Here is a 20,044-nt window from a genome sequence, read left to right on the forward strand (position 1 = left end):
GCCAACATCACAACCCTTGACCATTCTTTTCCTCTCTAGTGTCCTTGAATGTATTGTCATCTCCTAAAGGCATTGCCTTTATTCCCATAACTCCATGTTTGAATCCCTCTAAATGGACTTCCACCCCACCACATTACTGAAATTGTGGTGATACAAGCCACAAATGAAATCCTATATAACTGTGATAAAGATAAACCTTCCCTTGTCGTTCTTGACGTTTCTGCAGCCTTTAACAGCAACTTTCCCCAGCGCTTCTTCACTGTTGTCCTGCAGCATGCAGCCACATTTTTTTGGGTTCATTCTTACATCTCCATCAAAGCCAGAGAAGTGCTGTTAATGGCTTCTTTCCCCTTTCCATTACCTCTGTTGCCTTCCCCAAAGATCTGTTCTCAGCCACTCATCTTTACTTCTTGATAACATTATTCAAAACATGTCAGATTCCAGATGTATTTCATTAATAATAACCCAAATCTACCTCACCATCAAATCTCTTAACCTTGTCATTGTCTGTGTATTGTCAGACTGCTGGACCAGCATCTGGTCTCAGTCAAGTTGAGATTTCCTCCTATTAAATGTTTGGAAAACCAATTCCACGAGGGAGGCCAATCAACCCATTAAATTCAAGAGACTAGAATGAGCCTCAAGCCCACCCCTTCAACTTAATAAGCCTCAGTGGCTCCCCATTGCAGAGCCTCAGGTTCCCACATGAATGAGCCTGAGGTCCCCCAATGATTGAGCCTCAGGTTTCCCAATGTCGAGCCTCAGATGCCCCAATGATTGACCTTCAGAGTTTGCCAAAGATTGATACTCAGATTTCCCAATGATTGACCCTCAGGTTCCCCAATGATTGACCCACAGCCTCCCCAATGATTGACCCTCAGGTTCCCCAATGATTGACCCCCAGCCTCCCCAATGATTGACCCTCACGTTCCTCAATGATTGACCCACAGCCTCCCCAATGATTTACCCTCAGGTTCCCCAATGATTGACCCACAGTCTCCCCAATGATTGACCCTCACGTTCCTCAATGATTGACCCCCAGCCTCCTCAATGATTGACCCTCACATTCCTCAATGATTGACCCCCAACCTTCCCAATGATTGACCCTCAGGTTCCCCAGTGATTGACCCTCAGTCTCCCCAATGATTGACCCCAGTCTCTGCAATGATTAACCCTCAGTCTCTCCAATGCAGATCCTCAGCCACCCCAATGATTGACCCACAGCCTCCCCAATGATTGACCCTCATGTTCCTCAATGATTGACCCACAGCCTCCCCAATGATTTACCCTCAGGTTCCCCAATGATTGACCCACAGTCTCCCCAATGATTGACCCACAGTCTCCCCAATGATTGACCCTCACGTTCCTCAATGATTGACCCCCAGCCTCCTTAATGATTGACCCCCAGTCTCCCCAATGATTGACCCCCAGCCTCCCCATTGATTGACCCTCAGGTTCCCCAGTGATTGACCCCCAGCCTGCCCAATGATTGACCCTCAGGTTTCCCAATGATAGACCCCCAGCCTCCCCATTGATTGACCCTCAGGTTCCCCAAAGATTGACCCTCAGCCTCCCCAGTGATTGACCCTCAGGTTCCCCAGTGATTGACCCCCAGCCTGCCCAATGATTGACCCTCAGGTTTCCCAATGATAGACCCCCAGCCTCCCCATTGATTGACCCTCAGGTTTCCCAATGATAGACCCCCAGCCTCCCCAATGATTGACCCTCAGGTTCCCCGGATGGAGCAGGCTGGGATAGAGTCCATGGTCCCTGCAGCCACCAGCAGGGGGCGGAATGGCGGTGCGCGTGACGTCATCGCGACACGGGAACGCGTTCAACGATCGCTGCTGGCTGCGTCACTTCCGGAAAGCGGCAGTGGCCGGAAGTGGTGCTGTCAAGACAGAGAGAGGGGGAAGAGAAGGAGATTGTGAAGATCATAAACACATCAAGTGGGGGGTGGTTAAACCATCCATTTAATCCGAGGATGGTAAACCTGAATGTTTGTTGGTGACCAGAGGCTGTGGGATGTGCAGGTGGGAGGAGGGATTGGGTCCTCAAGATAAGTTTATAATAAAGTCCTGACCTCAGGTAGAGAAAGCTAAAGGAATATTGTCTCAGGAATTCAGAGTAAGGCTGTAGCTGTGCAGGGTCCTGTTAGGGTGCCGGCTGCAGCATCAAGGTCTCAGTGTGCATTACAGCAAGAATGTTATTGAATTATTGGAGGAAGTTGAAGCAGGGTCACCTGAAGGGCTTAAAGGGACGAATTACAGAAGCATGGCATGTTAACGAGTGCAGGACGTTGAAACGCGAACACGCCAAGGTGGGGGTTTAAAATGACCAGGGATTCAGGAGGTTAGACACGGGTTGGGAAATCCAGGTTAATGAGCCATAATCTTAAACTCAGAGCCCACGCGTTTAGCACGAATGTTGCTCAATGCTAAATTGCCCGTAGTGTTAGGTAAGGGGTAAATGTAGGGGTATGGGTGGGTTGTGCTTCGGCGGGTCGGTGTGGACTTGTTGGGCCGAAGGGCCTGTTTCCACACTGTAAGTAATCTAATCATAAAGGGCAGACATTGATCATGGCACGTTTCTGGTCAGTTCCCAAATTGAACGTATTGAAGACTTATGGTCTTATATGAAAGCTATATGATTACTAATTAATTCAACACGTTGTAAAACATTTGCTTTTATTGTGAGCCCTGCCCTCTTTTACGCATCAGATGTTCTAACTGTCTTGTTCCTAATTATTCTCCCAGTTGGTTCCAAGCAACGAGGCAAAAACCTCAATCTAAACATGAGTTTGGAGGCAAAGGGTGGATCATCGTCGACTTCTGCCAATGCAGGACAGACAGAACTGGAGCAAAAAAGATCTCTACCACCTGTTGTGTTGGCCAAGATTGAGCGGAACCGACAGAGAGCGCTGATCCTGCGGCAGGCCAGGCTGGCTAGCAGACCCTACCCTTCTGTTGATGCAGGCAAGTGCGTTTGCTGTGTTCTGCAGTATTACATCCGAGTAGAATTACTCTTTGTAACTGAAAGCTCAGAACTAAGGTCTCGCTGTTTAGAAATTGAATCTAAGCCCTGTTTTTAAGCAAGATCTGTTGGATGGAATCCTGTACACTCTGAGGTACCACAGTTTTGTCTGAAACAGTATTTTTGCTTGTATCTAACAGGTGGCACTGTTGCAAAGTTTGCACCCAAAGTAACAGATACGGGAGGAGGGTTCTTTCTGGAGGAGGAGGAGGAAGAACTTCCTGAAGTGAATAAAGTTGTACATCAACCAGGTACATTTGTATTAAACATTCTAGCATAATATAATTGGAATGTGATTGCACCAGAGAAGGTTTAGTGGAGATTCATCAGGATATTGCTTGCCCTGGAATGTTTTAACAATGAAGGGAGACTACATAAGCTGTGATTATTGTCCTTAGAGGAGAGAAGGTTTGACGGATGGGGAGTGGTGCTGATTGAGATGAACAAAATTGAGGGGCAAGGGAGTGTAGGTAGGAGGAAACATCACTTTAGTAGAGGGGTCAGTAACCACAGAGCAAAAGGTTTAGGAGTATTTAAGGAATTTCTTTCAACATTCAGATGATGGAGTCTTTGATACTTGCTACCTGAGGGATCATAGACGTAGGAATCATTGCAACATTTAAAACTTGAAACGCTACAGTGTATCAGGCCATGGGCCAAGTGCAAAAAAAAAGGACGAGAGTAGGTAGGTGTTTGATGGTCAATGCAGGCATGACAGGCCAAAGGATCACTTTCCATGCTATAAAACTAAGATTTAACTTTTATTAACCAATCAGCATGTCTTCAATACAGGTCCAAGGTGCACATATAGCACAGAACTATCCCTGAACAGAAGTGATTTTTTAAAAATAAAAATTCTGGGACCTCTTGCTAACAAGTGATATAACCTCACAAGATCTGTCCAGATTAGAAGTACTGAGTATTATTTAAATAGGAAAAGACTGCAAAAAGCTACAGCAAAGGAATTTAGGGGTCTTTGTGCATGAGTCACAATATACTGCCATCCACATTCAGTGGGTAGTGGGGAAATCGAGCGGACTGTCAGTCTTTATTTCAAAGAAGTTTGGAATATAAAAGTAGGGAGGTCCTACTAAGATGGTGTAAGGCATGTGTCAGACTACAGCTGGAATACTGTTATGGTCCCTTATCGTAAAAAAGACTTATTGCTAATGGAGGCAGTCCAGCGACAGTTCACAAAGTTAATCCTGGGCATAAAAAAGTTTCTTATGGGGAGAGGTTGAGTAAGTTGGACTTGTACTCATTGTAGTTTAGAAAAATGAGAGGAGACCGTATTGAACCGTTTAAGATTCTTAGGGGCCTCACAGAGTAGTGGTGGAGAGATTGTTTCCCTCTTTGAGGAGACTTCAGGACCAGAGGGTTTATCTCAAACTGAGGGGGTTACCCATTTATGATAGAGTCACACAACACAGAAACAGACCCTTTGGTCCAACCAGTCTATGCCAACCATAATCCCAAACTAAACTAGAACCATGAAAAGGAATTTATTTTCTGCTGAGAGTGAATCTGTGGAATTCTTTACTGCAGAAGGCTATTGAGGCTGGTTCGTTAAGTATATTCAAGGCTCAGATAGACAGGTATCGAATCAATAAAGGGAATAGAGGGTCAATGAGATCAGGGAGGAAAATGAAGTTGAAGGTGATCAGTTAGGCGGCACATTTTGCACGGCCTTCGGTTACTAAGCTACAGCAGATCACAGCCCTTTGGGCTGCCTTGAATTCAATACTGATACAAAACGCAAAGAAAGAACTTGCTTTTGCTAGAAAAAGGCTGTTCAAATATGGGGCTAGGCCAGGGAGGTATTTAGCGTACCTGACTAGGAAAAAGCATGCTCCCCAATCCATTACTGCAATCAGAGACAGCGCTGGGGTCCTTACATACGATACTAAAATGATCAAAGAGGCTTTTTGGAGTTTTTACTCTGAATTGAACCAGTCTGAAGGTTGCAAGGACAGGAAGGCTAAAATGGATACCTTTTTTAAGAACCTGCACCTCCCAGGGTAACCTTGGAACAGGCCTCTCTCCTTAATGGCCCCATGACAGTTCATGAAATACAGGAGGCAACTAGACAACTTCAGAGTAGGAAACCATCTGGCCCTGATGGTTCCCCGGATGAATTATAAGGAGTTTATAGGGATTCTGTCAGGGCCGATGTTGGAGATGTACAATCACTCCTATATGCATGAATGCCTATCACCATCTTTGAGAGAAGCTAATATTTCCTTAATTCTTAGGAAGGGGAAGGCTCCTGAGGATTGTGCCTCATACAGGCCCATCTCTCGATTAAATTCAAACTTCAAGATTCTGTCAAAGATCCTGGCGCTGAGATTGGAAACGGTGTTGCCCCATATTATTAAAGAGGACCAGACAGGCTTGATAAGGGGCCGTAGGCCCTCTAGTAATATTAGAAGGTTGCTGAATATGGTCCAAGTTTGTCAGCAATGATTGATTCAGGGGTTGGTGATTTCCTTAGATGCAGAGAAAGCATTTGACCGGATGGAATGGCCATATCTTTTTTACGTCTTAGAACAGTTCGGGTTGGGTGGTGTCTTTGCTAGGTGGGTGGAGGTTTTATATCGCCACCCTCTGGCTGTGGTCATCACCAATGGGGTGAAGTCTGGGAATTTTACAATTGGTCAGGGTAGTTGGCAAGGCTGCCCCCTCTTATCGTTGTTTACGTTGGTGATAGAGCGCTGGCAGAGGCCATTCGTCAGAACGTCCACATATCCACTCTGGAAGTGGGATCAAGGGCACACAAGATTACACTGTACGCGGATGATGTCCTTCTGTTTTTATCGAATCTGATGACCTCCGTACCCCATTTGATAGAATGTATCAATTCATTTTGGGCTATTTCAGGATATAAGATTAACTTTGCAAAATCAAATACTATGCCTTTGGGGAACCTCAAGGATGTGCTAGAAGTTGAAGGTGGCCCTAAGTTCCCTTTCAAGTGGTCACAGGCAGGGTTCCGGTACCTAGGCATTTTTATTACCCTCAAGTTTGATCTGCTGTTTCAGACTAACTTTGCTCACTTGCTCGACAATATTAGGCGAAACCTCCAGAGATGTGAGGCTCTTCCAATTTCATGGCTGGACCAAATATCTCTCATTAAGATGAATGTTCTTCCTCATTTGCTTTATCCCATGCGTATATTCCCTATAATGTTTCCCAGGTCAATGCTGCGGAAGCTTATGGAGTGGTTTGGCTCCTTTGTCTGGCATCGTGGCGGCCCCTCATCAAACTTACTAAATTGCAGTTGCCTCAAGGAGGGGGAGGAGTTGATTTCCCAGACATCAGAAGGTATCATTTGAGTTCCCTGCTGTCCTTTGTCTGCGATTTGGTAGGTAACGATCCAAACTCAATGTGGCTGGATATTGAGGCCTCCCAAGCAAAGTGCCCTCTTATTAACCTAGTGTTCATGGATAAGATGAGGACAGTTATGGACCATTGCTGGAACCCCATTGTCATTAGTACAGTCAAGGCATGGAGGGCGATGCATCAGAGTGAGGGTTGTTTATCCAAGACTTCGCCACTTACACCTATAGTTGGCATGCCAGGGTTTCGACCAGGGATGATGGACCCAGGGTTCAAACTATGGGCAGCAAGAGGAGTTTCTATTTTGGGAGACTTGTTTGAGGGGGACGTTATGATGTCTTTTGAGCAACTGAGCCGCAAATACAGGTTACCCAGCAGAGATTGATTTTGTTTTTTTTCAGGTTAGGGATTTCATCCAGAAGACGACTACACTTCTCGCTAAGCCCTATAAGCCCGATACAGAGTGGATGTTGCTATGCTCCACAAGCACCCTTTCGTTTAGTGCCCTCTATTGCCTACTGGGTGGCAGGGCCTGGCAGGATATTAACCGGTTATGTGGGGGTCTGGGAGCAAGAGCTGGGAGTGGAGATCTCTTCTGAAACATGGGAGAACATATGAGAGAATACTCGAAAGATCTCAATCTGTAACAGGACAGGCGCTACGCAGTTAGAAGTTCTGCACAGGGCTCATCTGGCACCAGACCATCTGGCGAAGTTTAAAAAAGGGGCATCTTCAGTGTGCCCCAAATCTAAAATAAGGGTAGGTACTCTTACCCATTGCTTCTGGACATGCCACTGGCTCCGTGTTTACTGGAGGGTATTGAGGACTGAAGTCAAAGTAGACCTGATATCTTTCTTCTTGGGTCTACTGAATTTACCATCTTTAGATGGGCATGGGAAGAAATTATTTAATATTCTTGCCTACTGTGCATGGAAGAATATTCTGATGAACTGGGTGTCAGAGAACCCGCTGAGCCTGCTGGGATGGCAGAAATTAATTATAGAGCACATTCCTTGGACCTTTTTTCTTACAAACATGGTGCACCACACAACAGACCATTTTTATAAGACATGGCAGCCCTACTTGAGTTATTTGGGTATAGATTTGTCAGTTATCTTAACTAGGGCGTTTATTTAACCAGAATGGTTAGGTTTGTCGAGCCCTGGGCCCTGGAGGGGGTCTCCTGAGTTAATACGGTATATATACCATGTTCCTGTTCCTTTGTTTGGGAGCTTTGTGCCGAGCATAGCTGTTCTGTGTTTTGTTTTTTGTTTGCTTTTCTTTCTTTTTTTGATCTATTAGTTATTTATTAGTGTTGCTTGCATAGTGCTAGGGTTTGTTTTGTATTATAGGGTAGATTAGTAGTTAGTAGACAGTAGTTGTATTGTAATTTGTGTTTTTTTTCTTTTTATTATATTGATATTTGTTTGTATTTTTCAATTATTTTATATGTTTGTAATGTTAAAAAAAATTTGCTAATAAATATATTTACAAAAAAAGTGTTAACCACTGAGACACTGCGCTGCCCTCTTCCTGCCAAAATGAATCACTTCATCCTTATGTTAAATTATATCAGCCATTTCAGCCACCCGTCTGTCGTCTTCACTGTCTACCTGAGTTCCCTGTCAGCAGCAAACTTTGAAATTATATTCTGTATAACCAAGTCAATAATATATAGCAAAATGAACATGATCCTACTATCACTTCCCAGGGAACATTATGGCAGAGATCGTTCCAGTTTCGAAAGGAAGAAAGTTTACTTATTCTATTTCTGTCTCTAAGTCAACTTAGGATCCAGATTACCCCTGTACATTCTCTGGTACTTTATGAAAAGCCTCTTGGTAGGCATTAATCACATGATGCTCAACAGCATTCTCTGTTACTTCATGTTGGCCAAAATAACAGAACTCCTTGTTCCAGTCTTCGTCGTACAATAGAATGTTTTACTGGTTTTTTAAATTTAAAGTCTCACCTGACTGGCGGGAGTTTCAACCACACAGTGCTGCCATCAGTACTGAATGGAGATAAGTTGTCCCAGTAAAATAGATCAATTATGCTGCAAATCTAAGACTCCATTTTGGGGTGACACTGTACTACAACGTTAATTATTTATATAGCTATAAATGCATGGGTCAGACCTCTTGTTACTATTTTAGTGTCTTCATTACCCAACTGCAGGTAATCATTTCAGAAAGTGTTCATTGTGCGAGTTTCTTTTCCCGTCTGTCACATTATAAAGTTGTTGCTAACTCAAAATATGCTATCTGTAACTGCAGGACCTGTCTTGGAATTTGATTACTTATTATGTGAAGAATGCGGCAAAGAATTCATGGACTCTTATCTCAGTAGTCACTTTGATCTACCTGTCTGTGATAATTGCAGGTATTGAGTAATTTTATCCTTCGACTCTTATGTTTAATGTTGTAGGGGAGAAATGGAAAAGAAATGGTCACAATGGCATTTCAATTATAATTAAGCATATTGTTATTAATTACAAGGGACTGTTTGCCAAGTATTTCCCAGAAATATGAATTCTTGGGCTGCGGCCATCACTGTTGATACAATCACCTATTGCTCCTTAAAACCTGAAAACGCTGCAGATGCTGTAAATCAGAAACAAAAACAGAAATTGCTGGAAAAGCTCTCATCTGTGGAGAGAAATCAGAGTTGACATTTCGAGTCAAGTGTCCAGTCTCCAGAACTGAGTTCTGAGGAAGGGTCACTGGACCTGAAATGTTAACTCTAATTTCTCTCCACAGATGCTGCCAGAGTTGGAGTTTTTCCAGCAATTTCTATCTATTGCTCATTATTATGAAAAGTTGGTGGAAGCTAACCTCTGTTGAACCATTAACAGCACTTCTGTAGTGCTTTACTTGGGCAGTATGTAGGAAATCAACCCCCACTATTCACAAAGTTCAAGATTTTATAAAAAAGTGTCCAAATTTTCCCAATTCATCCTCATTTAAGTTTGGTAGAAAGCAGAGACCAGGTTTCTGAACTTATCAAAAATTACTATTTATTTAAATAAATAGATTCTGGTTTCAGCTAAATAGCTATTAGCTAAGTCCCTTAACTCCCTTTTAAACCTCTCCCCATAAACAGACGACAGAGGAAGAAAAGGTGTTAAAGATAAAAGGAAAGACTGTGCAATGGTCCCTGACCGCAGCGTTTGTGGAGGTGATCCTTTTGGTTTGTCAGGACACGCTCCTCCTCAATCTATCTGGTTCACATAATATTTAAAATGTCTCTGGCTTATTCCTTAAAAGCCACACCTTACAACAATTGATGAGGAGAAATAACCTTTCTTCAGGCTTGAGGTGTTTGTACTGCAGAGAAAAGGAAAAGCCAGACCCTTCATATCCATAAGCAGTTCAGTTCCCTGGGAGCCAATCACATAGCTGTTGGCAGGTAGAAGACCTTTGTCATCAATAACTAGTTGCTGTTTCACATACCAATCAATTTTGTTTCATTCCTCTTGTAATACCGGAGAAGTTGCTATTAGCTGCCTTGACTACATGCTGTATCTACATTCTAACATTGTGACTTCTGCACTAGAATATCTAGATCCCTCTGCACCTAAAAATTATGCATTCATTCTCCAATTAAGTAATACCCTATTTTTACATGCTTTTCACAGTTTGATTTTTATGTTAACACTTTTTCTGTCCATTAATGGTGCTTGACCTGCAGAGAATTTCCAGCATTTTGTTCTTATTTTAGATTTGAACCATGGCAGTATCTAGCACTTATAAGAGACAGTCATGTTGGTGTAGAACAGGAGTCAGATACAGTACAGGCCAGACTAGAAAACAGTTGCAGGTTTCCTTCTTTATAGAACAGTAGAGTGTACCAGTTGGATTTTTAGACAATCCAATGGTTTAGTGGTTGCTTTTTGCTCCTAATAATATTAATTTTAATATTCAGAATTTTCAATTAAAAAAAAAATCAACTGGCATAGAACATTTGAATTCACATTTTGAATTAAGAGTCTCTGAACATAAGCACTATATGAGTATAGTAGCAGAGCTGATCAGGAAAAAGCTAATGAGATTTTGGAACTGTCAGCAGAGGGAGCAGTTGAGGTAAATGGCATGGATCAAAGGGAATATGTTATACTGATTGGGTTGGAAGTGGAGAGACGGTGGCTCAGTGGTTAGCACTGCTGCCTCACAGTACCAGCGTCCCAGGTTTGATTCCAGCCTCGGGAGACTATCTGCATGTTCTCCCAATGTCTGCATGGGTTTCCTCCAGGTGCTCTGGTTTCCTCCCACAGTCCAAAGATGTGCAGGTTAGGTGAATTGGCCCTGCTACATTGCCCACAGTGTTAGGTGCATTAGTCAGAGGGAAATGGGTCTGGGTGGGTTACTCTTCAGAGGGTTGGTGTGGGCTGGTTGGGCTGAAGGGCCTGTTTCCATGCTGTAGGGAAACAAATCTAAAGCTCATTTGGACTACAAAGTTTGTCATGGAACAGTTGGCTAAAGGGCCTGCCTCTGTGCTGTACATATTATGCAGAAAATATTGCATTCCTGACTGAAATAAAACAGGCAAATAACATTTGCATCATTCTGTTTAATTGTCATTTTGTGCTGCTGGACGTGATGCATAACCAAAGAGGGGAATTTTACAGCTGATCAAACGTGAAATGCACAAGTATTCAGTTGTTGCTAAATATCTACCTTTATTCATAGCTTTCTATTACTGAAGCATCAGTGCATAGATTCATGAATATTCAGATAACCAGTGATTACAAGGTACAACATCTAAGATAAATGTCCAGTTTTACTGATACTTCTTACTGTACTTAGGTCTGATCTAATCTTTAGATAGTCTGTACTCTAATCTAAAGATTCTCATTAGCAGTGGAAATGTCAATCACCAGCTTCTCGCTTTATTGCAGAGATAGTGAAGAGAAACACAAACTAATTACCCGTACAGATGCAAAGCAGGAATTTCTGCTTAAAGACTGTGACTTGGATAAGCGGACACCTGTACTCAAGTACATACTGAAGAAAAATCCACATAATACCAATTGGGGCAATATGAAACTTTATGTAAGGCTGCAGGTAAGTAACACAGTACAAGGTGCAATGCACAGCTTTTTCCTGAGAAAGATGAGTGCTATTAACTAGCAGTGACCATGTTTAGCAATGCATTCATGCAAACTTTTTGACATAGCAATGATGAAGGAATGCAGATATCTATCCAGGTAACTGCTGTCCTTGTTTTTCTCAATCAGCTATCTGAGTATTGGACTTAAATGGTATTACATATCCTAAATTTGGCACTGTGGTGCTTAGGTCAAGCTGATGTCAGTGATTAGACAACATCATGTAAGCTGCTCAATTTCTCTGGACCACAGGGATCGAGAGGTGAGGAAGCGGAGTTGTTTTTGTTTCACATAAGTAGAGCAGTTTAGATCCTGTAACAGGCATCTTGAAACTGACATTAACGATATGTATTTGCTTTTTCTTTAAGGCTAGTATAGGTGACTACCTGATTTATATCTTGATACTTGAAGTGGTGGGAACTGTATTCTATCACACTCCTGGCTTGTGCTTTGTAGGTGGCATAGAGACTTTGCAAGTCAGAGGTGAGCCACGTTCTGTAGTTTTACCCACCCAAAAGAAACGAGACACTCTCCTGTGGCTCTACCAATAAATTAACAATAAAAACCCAAAAAATTAAAGTATTTCATAAATCATAAACAAGTTTCCAGTTTATTGTACTTCACTTGATTTATCATAATAAAGATGTTATCAAACTATGTAAACACTCCCCAGTTCATATGCTGGTTTAGACCTAGGCAAACAGAAAGCATGGATCAAGTTTCTGTACTTTACGAGAATGGCTATTTGTTACAAATAAATAGTTTCTAGCTACACAAACTAATAAAACTCTCCCCTACTGACGCACAGACAAAAGTGGTGCATAGGTGGAGGGGGAGAATAAAAAACTAAGGAAATGAGTCAATGTCCTCTGTCCACAGGGTTTGTTAAGATGACCCTTTAATTTGCCAAGACGTGTTGTCTTTCTGCTCTCTCTCTTACCTAGTCCTTTTCACATCCTTCATAGTACGTGCAGTCAATAGATTCATAAATTATAAAGGCTCTGACTTCATTAGTGAAAACAACAGTTTACAGCAACTGCTAAGAAAACGTACTGGCTTTCTTCAGGTATTTTCTGCCGTGGTGACACGTTCTGCTTTCCCGTTTGCAGGTCTGAAGGCTTCTACCAGTATTATTTTTACCTAGCTGTTCAGCTACCCAGGAGACCACCACATAGTTATTAGCAGGTTGAGGCTTGAACTGGTAGTCATTCCTCAACCAATCATCTATTTGTTGCAGCTGACTTTCATTTTACACATAAAACTCTTGGTGACAGCCCTCTGTAACCCATCTCCCCTGCTGCTTGAACAAAGTAGTCGTGTAAACACCACTTAAAATGAGTTTATGACTTCCTTTTAAAGAGTGCAGCAATCCTTTCTACAGTCTTTGGTTTTCAAAACTGTCCTTTTACCATTTCAGTCCAAAAGACATGTAGATGGTCTGTTTGCATTCAAAACCAGTACTCAAACCCAAATTAAACATTACCTTTTGAGTGAGATGTTAATACACAACTATTGCTTCATTTTGTTCATTTTTATGGGTCAGTTAGTTGGATAGTTGGCTTGCAATGCAAAGTAACACCAGCAGCATTAGTTCAATTCCTGCACTAGCTGAGGTTACTATGAAAGGCTCTCCTTTTCAACCTCTCCCCTCACCTGAGGTGTGGTGACACTCAGGTTAAACCAGTATTGGTTGTGTCTCTCTAGTGAGACGTCCTGTGGTCCAGTAAGACTACGGTGACTTTAGTTCATGATATCTCAGTAAAGGTATTGTACGTCAACATGTTTTATAACTAAACAGTCTCCTTATTGTGGAACTCAAGTCAAGTAAGTGAGTCATATCAAGAAGCAGTGAATGGCTCCATATTGCCTGCTTCGGTACTTGTCACAGTTAGATTCATTTAGTTTAAAGGTGGTTTCACATTTGTGTTTCCTCACTGTCCCTCACAGATAATTTGAAATCTGTGAGCAAATCTGCAACTGTGTCATCCTCCTGTTTTGTTTTCAGATAATAAAACGTTCCCTTGAAGTATGGGGCAGTGAGGAAGCTCTGCAAGAAGCAAAAGAAGAACGGCAAGAGAATAGAGAAAAGAGCAAACAAAAGAAATTCGACAAAAAAGTCAAAGGTAGGCAAATAGGCCAGCATTAAATTGCTTTTGTTTCCAGCATAAACTAACGTAAATAATGTTGTTCTCCCATTGACACCTGCTTTTAATTCTCTTTTTCTTGCCCCCACCCCTCCCTGCATTTCTTCTTTCTTACACATCAATAATGCTCACTTGTTCCCCTGGCCTCATTGAAGACCTTCGTCGAGCTGTGAGAAGCAGCCTGTGGAAAAAGGAATCAACTCTTCACCAGCATGAGTATGGCCCTGAAGAGGAACACGAGGAGGAGGATATGTACAAGAAGACATGTACCACATGTGGCCATCAGTTAGTCTATGAAAAAATGTAACTGATATAACTTTATGCTTCCATATGTTATGTAATGATTTGGCACTTCAATAATTGTATAGGTTGATTTTCTTTTAATAAATTGAGCATTTTTGTACATTTGCTACTTTTGAAAAACTATTCCAATACTGACATTTACCAGCATCTTTCCTGAGTTTTGGTTTTTAAAAAACATTACATAATCAAGTGTAACAGAACAGGAAGAGGCCATTTGGCACATGTCCCATTATCTTCTGTCAATCACCTGTTTTTTCCTCACACTGTTGCACGTCATTTCTATCCAAATATTCATCCAAAGTTTTCTCTCATTTCTGTTTGCTTCTTTTTTAAATCACTTTAAGACTGTGACCTCTGGTTTTTAAAAAATGCCCAACAAACAGCTTGTAACCACAACCCTGAGCTAAAGAGACTCAATGCTGTGCCCATTGACCGACCTGGGAAAACATGAGAAAGGGTAACTGAAAACACTGGGAATTTAAATTGTATTTCATGGTACAGGAAGTGACGATGCCTTACTTTTTCACATTACCACATAGAAGACAGCAGTCAGCTCTCCCCACGGGCAGACTGTCAGTACTCTACAGCTTTGCGATGCTATTATTTCAAAATCTTTTTGACAGCATAACTGTTGGCCAGTCCTTGCTGTTCATCCTACAGAGGTTACACAAAACACTGCGAAGGAAAAAAAAATTACAATATACAAATAGATGGCCAGAAAACTCCAGCTGGTCCATCACATACAGCCCATTCTCCCACACTGCAACAGAGCAATCTAATCTTCAACATCCACTGGCCAGCAGCTTTGTATTGAGGCACAACATTAAAACTACAAAGATCCTTTGTAGCAAACAGAAACTATTGAACTGATATTATAAAACTGTAAACATTTTTATTGTCACCTGAATTGAACTATCCATTTTTGGCACTTCACACTGATTTACAACTCAAAATCTGATGGTAACATAATCAGGAGAAGCTATTCATTTGATTATGTCACCAACATATTTTAACATGAATGAGCACTGTAAAATTAACCTCAACAGCTTCAAAGTCCCATTGCTGGCCATCCCATCTCCATTCCCAGGTATACTGGAAAATGCACTCCACTGGTATAGAACAATTAATTACCTGTGCTTTCAATGAAAATGTTTGTCCTGCATTATGATGGTTTGCTACAGGACTATGCTCCAAGAATCAGGCCATGTGAAGGAACTTCAGGTCAGAGTCCAGCTTGGCATTGCTAACAAATCATTCATTATAACAGGACCTGCATCATTCTAATTTGTTACTGTGCTAGTAAGGCTTTAAGTCAAATACGATGTTAATTATAATCATGGCAAAACACAAAACTGCAGCTGTGTAGCATGTCAAGGATCAACTGCTTCAGGTCTCTGAACCTTTGGGAGATGGTGGTTGAATTTCAAGGTTAAGTCTTAATGAGAGCCAAGTAAAGCATCGTCAAATTGAGGCAGATGAGCTAATGTCTTTGAGAAAGACCACTTTTATCTTGTACTCACTAGTTTTGTATTCCTGGGGTCTTCCTTTTCTTAGTCAGTGAGCTAGTCAACCTTTGTCCCCTTATAGGGCTTGTTATTTTAATTGGCCTGATCACACATGGTGTGATACACCTCCAAAGTGATTGGGATTTGAACCTGGATCTTCAGGCTGAAGTACAGACATAGCCACAATACAGCTATCAGGTTATCATGGTTTAATATTCATGCTGACTTTATAGTGCCACACACAGGCAAAGTATGCAACTACCTGTCATGGGACAGTATTCTGAATGTTTCACTCAGTCTTGCTGGTGAGAAGATTGCACAAACATAGTAGCACCACCGGCATCAGAAACATATTAAAAGGAAAAGTTATATGCTTCCACTTTTCAACACAACATAGTCAGCTTTGCAGTCTGTGAAGGATAGGATTCAAAAGCCACAATTGATTCAATGGCCCAGTGTAATTCGATACATTAGTCACTTCACAAAGGAGCCACAAGGATAATTTGATGGTTCAGAACATTAAATTGCAAGCAGAGGTCAAGATATGGGATTTGTTCGAAGTTTTGGGTAGTATCAGGAAGGATATATAAAATTCGACTTCACATTTCAAAAATCAAGGAGTTGGAGAAGAGATTTTAAACATCACCTGTGATTCCCAGATTGTATGTAAACTGCTACTTCATGGTTACTGCAAAGCAAGATTCAATTCCAACTATGCCACAATGAAACGCAATACACAATAGCAAAAACTTCAAACAATCATTTTTTCCTATTGTTGTAAAGGAAATAGAAATAATCAATGCTATATTCAAACTGTGGACTGCTCAAAAATACAGGATCGCAATGGAATGTGCTAACCAATGAGCCGACTGAAGACATCTCTACTTTTAAACATGTACGTGGAATTGATGTGGTATGGATGCAGACTCACAAATCCTAATATCTGCAACATATTTCCTCCAATTATAATCCAGCTGTTCACTTTTGGTTTATCCTAGGATTTCGCCTTTGGTGATCAAAAGCTGAAGAATCGCTAGTCTGGTGGAAAATGTCACTCTCCAGTCAGACAAGGTCTAACACAATCTTTAAAGTGAAAGAATGACTTTGAGATACGATCAGTACAAGGGGTCATAGTTCAAGATACATATGGTATCAGCATAAAGTGTTCCAAATTCAAAGATGTTTGCAATCTCCTGTCTTTGTGTCCATGGTATTTGAGTTTGATGAGTCATAACATGGCCCAGTTCAGCTAAGTCTGATGCACTGCACCAAGAATTATCAATTTACTCTGCAGTGTAACAATATCCAAACAACCCCCCAAATATTCAAGTGCAGGTTTGAAATCAAAATTGTGCAATAAGAAAGTTTAATGTCTGAGGTAGAATAATTAGTGAGTAGTTTGCTGCCCCATTAGTAAAATGGCAACATTTCCAAAATTTCTTTTCTCTCTCATCAATTTTTCTTTCTCCTAGATAGGTTTATATAGTTATGTACAGCACAGAAACAGGCTATTCAGCCCAACCATTCAATTTGTGTTTATTCTCCACTTCAGCCTCTCATAAAAATGTACCATCATGGCCATCTACTCCTTTCTTCCTCAATGACTGCCCACTTTCCCTTTATATACATCCATATTTTTGACTTTAACGATTTTTTGTGGTAGCCTGTTCCACAATCTTCTTCCAAACTAGCTCTAGGTAGAGCAATAGGTTAACTAAAGTTGGTGGAAAGTAGATAGCAATAAGAAACAATAAGAATAATGGTTAGAAGACAGACAATTAGAGAGATAGACTATCAGGAGCCAATCCATCAGAAGAATGCACGCAGAATAACTTGAAGCTTGTTGCAAGGCAAGATACACAGCTGAGAAAAACAGTTTTGGCAAATACAGTCTGCAGTAAAAGACAGGAAATGTATCAGACTATTGGTGCACTGGGTCAGAGACAAACAAAATGAAAAATGATGAGGTAAAAGAATCTCAGGACTGCCAATGAAACAATAAAAAAAGGCAGTCTTCTTCTGAGTCTCAGTTTCTATACTGTCAAAAGTTGATGGATACACAAGTTCAATAAGTTGGGCAATATTTGTTGCCAACATATCATCGACAATATCCAAATCATCACCAATTTTGGCTGGAAACCAATCTTGGTGAAATTGGAATTGCAAAAGGGTAAAAGTTGCATATCTGTCACAGCTGTTGGAAATATAGCATTGTAGAAAAAAGACCTGTGCAAGATATGTTTTTAATATTCATTAGATTATTTTCCTTTGATTCATCCAGTCAGAACTATGTAGAAACAGGACTTCATATTAATTCCTTACAACACTGTTTAATGGGGTTAGCAATGGAATGGAAAGTGGTCCATCATTTCACAGATGATACGCAATTCAAGGAACTGGAAATGATATAAAGTAGGTTGATACATGTCTTGTACAAGAGCAGCAACAAAAGCAGAATGGATTCTGACAAAGGTTAATTAGCTCAGGTGTCAGAATCCAAGAAGAGGACAGGCTAAGCTTCAGATTCTGTAAAATATTCAAAAATTTAATCAAAATTGCAAAGTCATCTTTTACTTGGCAGTATTCAAATTTTACTAAACTAAATGTCTCTGAATACACGTATTGCCAGATCGCTCAATATTGAATTAGACAGATGTCAGGGTTTTAAAACAAAACTATACCCGAGGGATGGTAGCCCGTTTTATATACAATCTGGTGTTTAAAGAAAGAAAAGCAGTTTGGGAAGAATGTATGAATTCAATAAAATTAACCTGTAGTCCCCAAGAGGTTCACCCATTTGTTGGTTCTGATTTGCTAATACAGTTTGCTCAGAGCTTCATGACTTAAAACACAAGCTCTACCCTCATTTCAGTAAGTCACATTAGCATTTTGTGGGAATTGGTAGCAGGGTGAGAATTTTGAAGAATAAAAAGATAACACAGCGTTAGGGGGTTAGTTGATCATGAAACAAGTCCCATTTTGCAATGGTGATTTGTATAAAGGACTAGCTCGGGCATAGATACTCTGCTTTTGTACACAGCGCCAGTTTCACCTCAGGCTCATTGCTGCTACAGATACAAGCCAAAGCCTTTTTATGAGACATGACCAACTGGTGGTTGTTTAAGTACAAGTCTAATTGGTCAGTCAAAAGGGGTCTTGACCTTCTGTAATACGACCAGATGGCTTAACAGTGACCGGACCCAATAAATTACAACATTGCTATCGGCCTTCAGTCACTTTCATTAGATTTATAAAAAATATTAATTAGTTTTTTCAACTATGTGGTAGCTTCATCTCTCCATTTCCCACTGTGTGTGACTTGGATGGGTTTATAAAATTTTAAAACAGCATACCCTCTCATTTTTTTAAAAAAAGGACAGTATCCCAAATAAATTCAGTCCCATTGATATCAGTAGAGTTACCTATTGCTGTTGCTAGAACCAAAAGAACACAATACAACGTCTAAATTCAAAACTTTGGTCTACTATCAAGGAGCACAATTTCAGACAAGTTACAACATGCAACTTAAATGTATAACTGGAAGGTAGATCATAAGGAGGGAGCAGGTATTAATTAGCAAGATGCAGTATTACACTGTATCCAAAACCAAACCAGACCAAGTACAAAGCAAATTTAAAACTTAGGTCAATTCCAAAAGACTTAAATCAAATTATGTATGTTCATCTCTTGAGCCTCTACAGTCTCTAACTATTAAAGTCTATTTGTTTGTTTTGAGGAGAGGAATCCTTTCTAATGTGAATGGCAACTTTCTTCATGCTCCATGGTTTTCACAGATAATTAGGCAAAAAAGCTTCAGAAAAGGTATTATCAATACAAGGATGTTGCTTGTACTCATTGATGAAAGACTGAAAGAAGTGCCAAAAAAAGGTGGGATTTGGAAAATACGACTGCAGCACACAATCGTGATTACTGAAGAGCGCAGAACTGCTGATAGACAGCTAGTATGTGGTGGTCCAGCTCAGCTGTGAACAGCAGGTTCTCCAAAGTGACCATGTACTGTTGAATGATTTGGTGATGCTGTAAGACAGAAACAATGCAAATGTTAGTACCATCATGTCAAAGTATTGTTGACCTGAGCTGCCAGTTTACAAGGCTGTAGTACCAGTAGTTCTCTGACTATTTCTGTTCAAATAAGCGGAAATGCTACCCTTGTCCAAACAAGATTCTGCAAAGATCCCCTTTAAACTTTAATTGTGTATGGTCATATCAATGTTTTGTCCAGATACACATTATTCAGGACACGGAACTTAGTGGCAATATTGGCGCCTGTGTAACAATTTAAAATTGACCAAATTCTACATGGAATTTTTAAAGTTAGCTCAATTATATGTCTTAGCAGCCACCGCCAGCAGTGTCACACAAAAATAAAATTGCTTTGACAACAAACATGGAAAATACTTTGGGTGGTCTAATTTTGAACAACATATCATGGCATCTTAACCTGAAGGAGGCAGAATAAAGAAAGAGGAAATCGATACACTGGATCGCAATTCCTCTCGTACTATTGAACACTAGTGCACTAAGTCACAGGCACGTCATGGCACAATCAAAAATATTAGGACTGATTGTATCAAACTGGCAGATTGTCTCAATAG

At 40.8% G+C, this 20,044-nt stretch overlaps 2 protein-coding genes across 5 annotated transcripts in view; one reads left to right on the forward strand and one right to left on the reverse strand.

Annotated features, from left to right (window-relative positions):
* Positions 1–1,873: 1,873 nt before the first annotated feature.
* xpa (xeroderma pigmentosum, complementation group A) lies at positions 1,874–14,023 on the forward strand. 3 transcript variants are annotated; one of them, XM_060840920.1, is made up of 7 exons: positions 1,874–2,033; positions 2,757–2,975; positions 3,174–3,284; positions 8,646–8,751; positions 11,267–11,432; positions 13,482–13,599; positions 13,776–14,023. In XM_060840920.1, the coding sequence occupies exons 2-7, from the start codon at positions 2,795–2,797 to the stop codon at positions 13,925–13,927; spliced, it is 834 nt and encodes a 277-aa protein (XP_060696903.1). In that variant the 5' UTR covers positions 1,874–2,033; positions 2,757–2,794; the 3' UTR covers positions 13,928–14,023. The 3 variants fall into 3 exon arrangements, with proteins under 3 accessions (XP_060696903.1, XP_060696894.1, XP_060696911.1); XM_060840911.1 differs by having other exon boundaries at positions 1,874–1,987; XM_060840928.1 differs by lacking the exon at positions 1,874–2,033 and adding an exon at positions 2,050–2,320.
* Positions 14,024–17,952: 3,929 nt separating this feature from the next.
* The window catches only part of LOC132825527 (nuclear cap-binding protein subunit 1), a 74,409-nt gene continuing 72,317 nt past the window's right edge, over positions 17,953–20,044 (reverse strand). For both annotated transcript variants that reach the window (XM_060840889.1, XM_060840898.1), the window contains one exon: positions 17,953–19,466. In XM_060840889.1, the coding sequence (XP_060696872.1) occupies positions 19,356–19,466 (111 nt within the window). In that variant the 3' untranslated portion in view covers positions 17,953–19,355. The remainder of the gene's footprint in view (positions 19,467–20,044) is intronic.

Source organism: Hemiscyllium ocellatum, chromosome 2 (assembly GCF_020745735.1).
Source record: "Hemiscyllium ocellatum isolate sHemOce1 chromosome 2, sHemOce1.pat.X.cur, whole genome shotgun sequence".
Lineage (NCBI taxonomy): Eukaryota > Metazoa > Chordata > Chondrichthyes > Orectolobiformes > Hemiscylliidae > Hemiscyllium > Hemiscyllium ocellatum.